General features: G+C 32.3%; 1 protein-coding gene across 1 annotated transcript; it reads left to right on the plus strand.

The window, feature by feature from the left end:
• Window positions 1–366: 366 nt before the first annotated feature.
• On the plus strand, window positions 367–1,290 carry LOC149277994 (olfactory receptor 10A7-like). Its single transcript, XM_089502487.1, has one exon. It carries the CDS (start codon window positions 367–369, stop codon window positions 1,288–1,290), a length of 924 nt encoding a protein of 307 aa, XP_089358613.1.
• The last annotated feature ends 862 nt before the right edge of the window (window positions 1,291–2,152 follow it).

Below are 2,152 nucleotides of genomic sequence, written 5' to 3' on the forward strand. Positions count from 1 at the left end.
TGAGTCCTCCAAGCCTGCTTACTATGTTGAAACAGCTGTTCATTTCTTCTGGCTTTCAGAACCTAAATGGTAGTTGTAAACATTCATGCGATTAAGAAAATCGCTGCTGTTACTTTGTTTTCTGTGATCTGCTATCCATACTGGTATGGTAACAATGAAGCTTCCCTTCTCGGTCCTGGATTATGAATATCTACATCTGATAGATTTAGATTATCTGCATTACAGCATTTAGCTCTGTATGTACAAAAGAAAACCTCTTTTGTGCTTGGAGTATGGTAAAAACCAAACAAACATAATTTTAATTTATGGGCAAACGATCCTATTAATATGTTACATTATTTTCTTTTCTATGGTAGATTAAAACCCATGGCCAAAATAAATGACACCCAAATCATAGAATTTATTCTCCAGGGATTTTCTGATGATCTGAACTTTCAATCAGGACTTTTTGGAATATTTTTGCTAATCTATACTATCACATTAATCGGCAACATGATGATCATTGCCACAGTGACCTTAGAGCTTCAGCTTCAGTCTCCCATGTATCTGTTTCTCAGAAGCTTGTCTCTTACCGAGATTGTCTATATATCAGTGACCGTCCCACGAATACTCAAAGACATTTTAAGCAAAAACAGAGCTATTTCTTTTATAGGATGTGCTGCTCAACTCTATTTCTTCTGTTTTCTTGGTACCACAGAATGTTTCACTCTTGCATTTATGGCCTATGACAGATATGTGGCCATCTGCCATTCTCTTCGTTATACAACTATAATTACAAACAAAAAATGTCTTGATCTTTTAGTGGGATCATGGCTGGCTGGGATGCTTCTATCACTGGGTCAAATTTCCTATGTTTTCAGCCTCCCCTACTGTAAGTCAGGCATAATTGACCATTTCTTCTGCGATATACTACCTGTGGTGAGGTTAGCTTGCGCTGATACTTTTGCAAATGAAATTGCCATTTTGATATACAGTTCATTGGTCATACCCTTACCCTTCTTGCTTATTTTAGTATCATACATTCGTATTATTGTTACTGTGCTAAAAATACCTTCTGCAGTTGGCAGGAAAAAGGCATTTTCTACATGTGGATCTCACCTAACATCAGTCAGCTTGTTCTATGGATCAGCAACTTTAACATATCTAAGAACTAAATCAACTGATACTTATGGGGGAAAAATGTGGTCACTTTTATACATTGTTTTCATTCCTATGCTCAATCCCCTAATATATAGTTTAAGGAATACTAAAATTAAAAAATCCATAAGGAAACTCATAAAAATCAAGTAGGAAACAAACAATTCAATATCATGTATATTTCTGTATATTCACATTATTAGGCTACTATAAACTGAACTCTAATTCTTTTTTGTGTGTGTTTTGTTTAGTCTAATTGAAAGTGCTTATTAGTAATCAATCAAACTTCATCTCATTGCTGAGGGACTAACTTACAGGCTTTCATATGCACAAAGACTAATATAAAACAAAAAGCACATATTCTGTTTTTATAAATTAAACTAAAGACCGAAACTCTTTGGGACTGAGTTTTTTTGAAGGATGGGATTTATTTTCTAATCTTTAACAATAAACTTGTTAAAACCACTATAAATTTTTTCCATATTTATTGTACCAACACAAAATATAAATTATTTTGCTTAGAACAAGTAATGCCTCTTTTAAAATAATATAAATATGAAAAATGTAATAATTATTAGTGTCTGATATGTAAAAAAAAACTATACTAAAATAGAATAGAAGATTTTCTAGAGGGCCCTTTCTTCCTTCACATATTACCATATATTGTATTTTTTATACTACTAGCTTAGGAATTGGGGGGGGGGTTACTTTTTTATATATTTATTTGTAGTAATGGGGCTAACGAATATTATTAATTTATTAAATAATATATATATATATATATATATATATATATATATATTACACTTTTATTATTCTCGTTTTAAGTCTTTTTCTAATGCAAAATGTATAGAGATCATTTTGGGGATCTGTCTTGCAGATGGAGCCTCCCTATAAAATTCTCTTTTTTTAATTCATATTAAATTTTTTTTTTAATGATGTAAAACTTTGCTGCCTTCTGCTAACAGGGGAGAGTCCAGGCTGCCTGATGATCTCCCATGCAGCAGAGATGTCC

The sequence above is a fragment of the Sceloporus occidentalis genome, unplaced genomic scaffold (assembly GCF_023333645.1).
Source record: "Sceloporus occidentalis isolate IW3139 unplaced genomic scaffold, rSceOcc1.0.p SCAF_204, whole genome shotgun sequence".
Classification (NCBI taxonomy): domain Eukaryota; kingdom Metazoa; phylum Chordata; class Lepidosauria; order Squamata; family Phrynosomatidae; genus Sceloporus; species Sceloporus occidentalis.

What these genes read in the sequence shown, in the direction of transcription:
- LOC149277994 (XM_089502487.1), top strand. Translation starts at nt 367, where the DNA reads ATGGCCAAAATAAATGACACCCAAATCATAGAATTTATTCTCCAGGGA.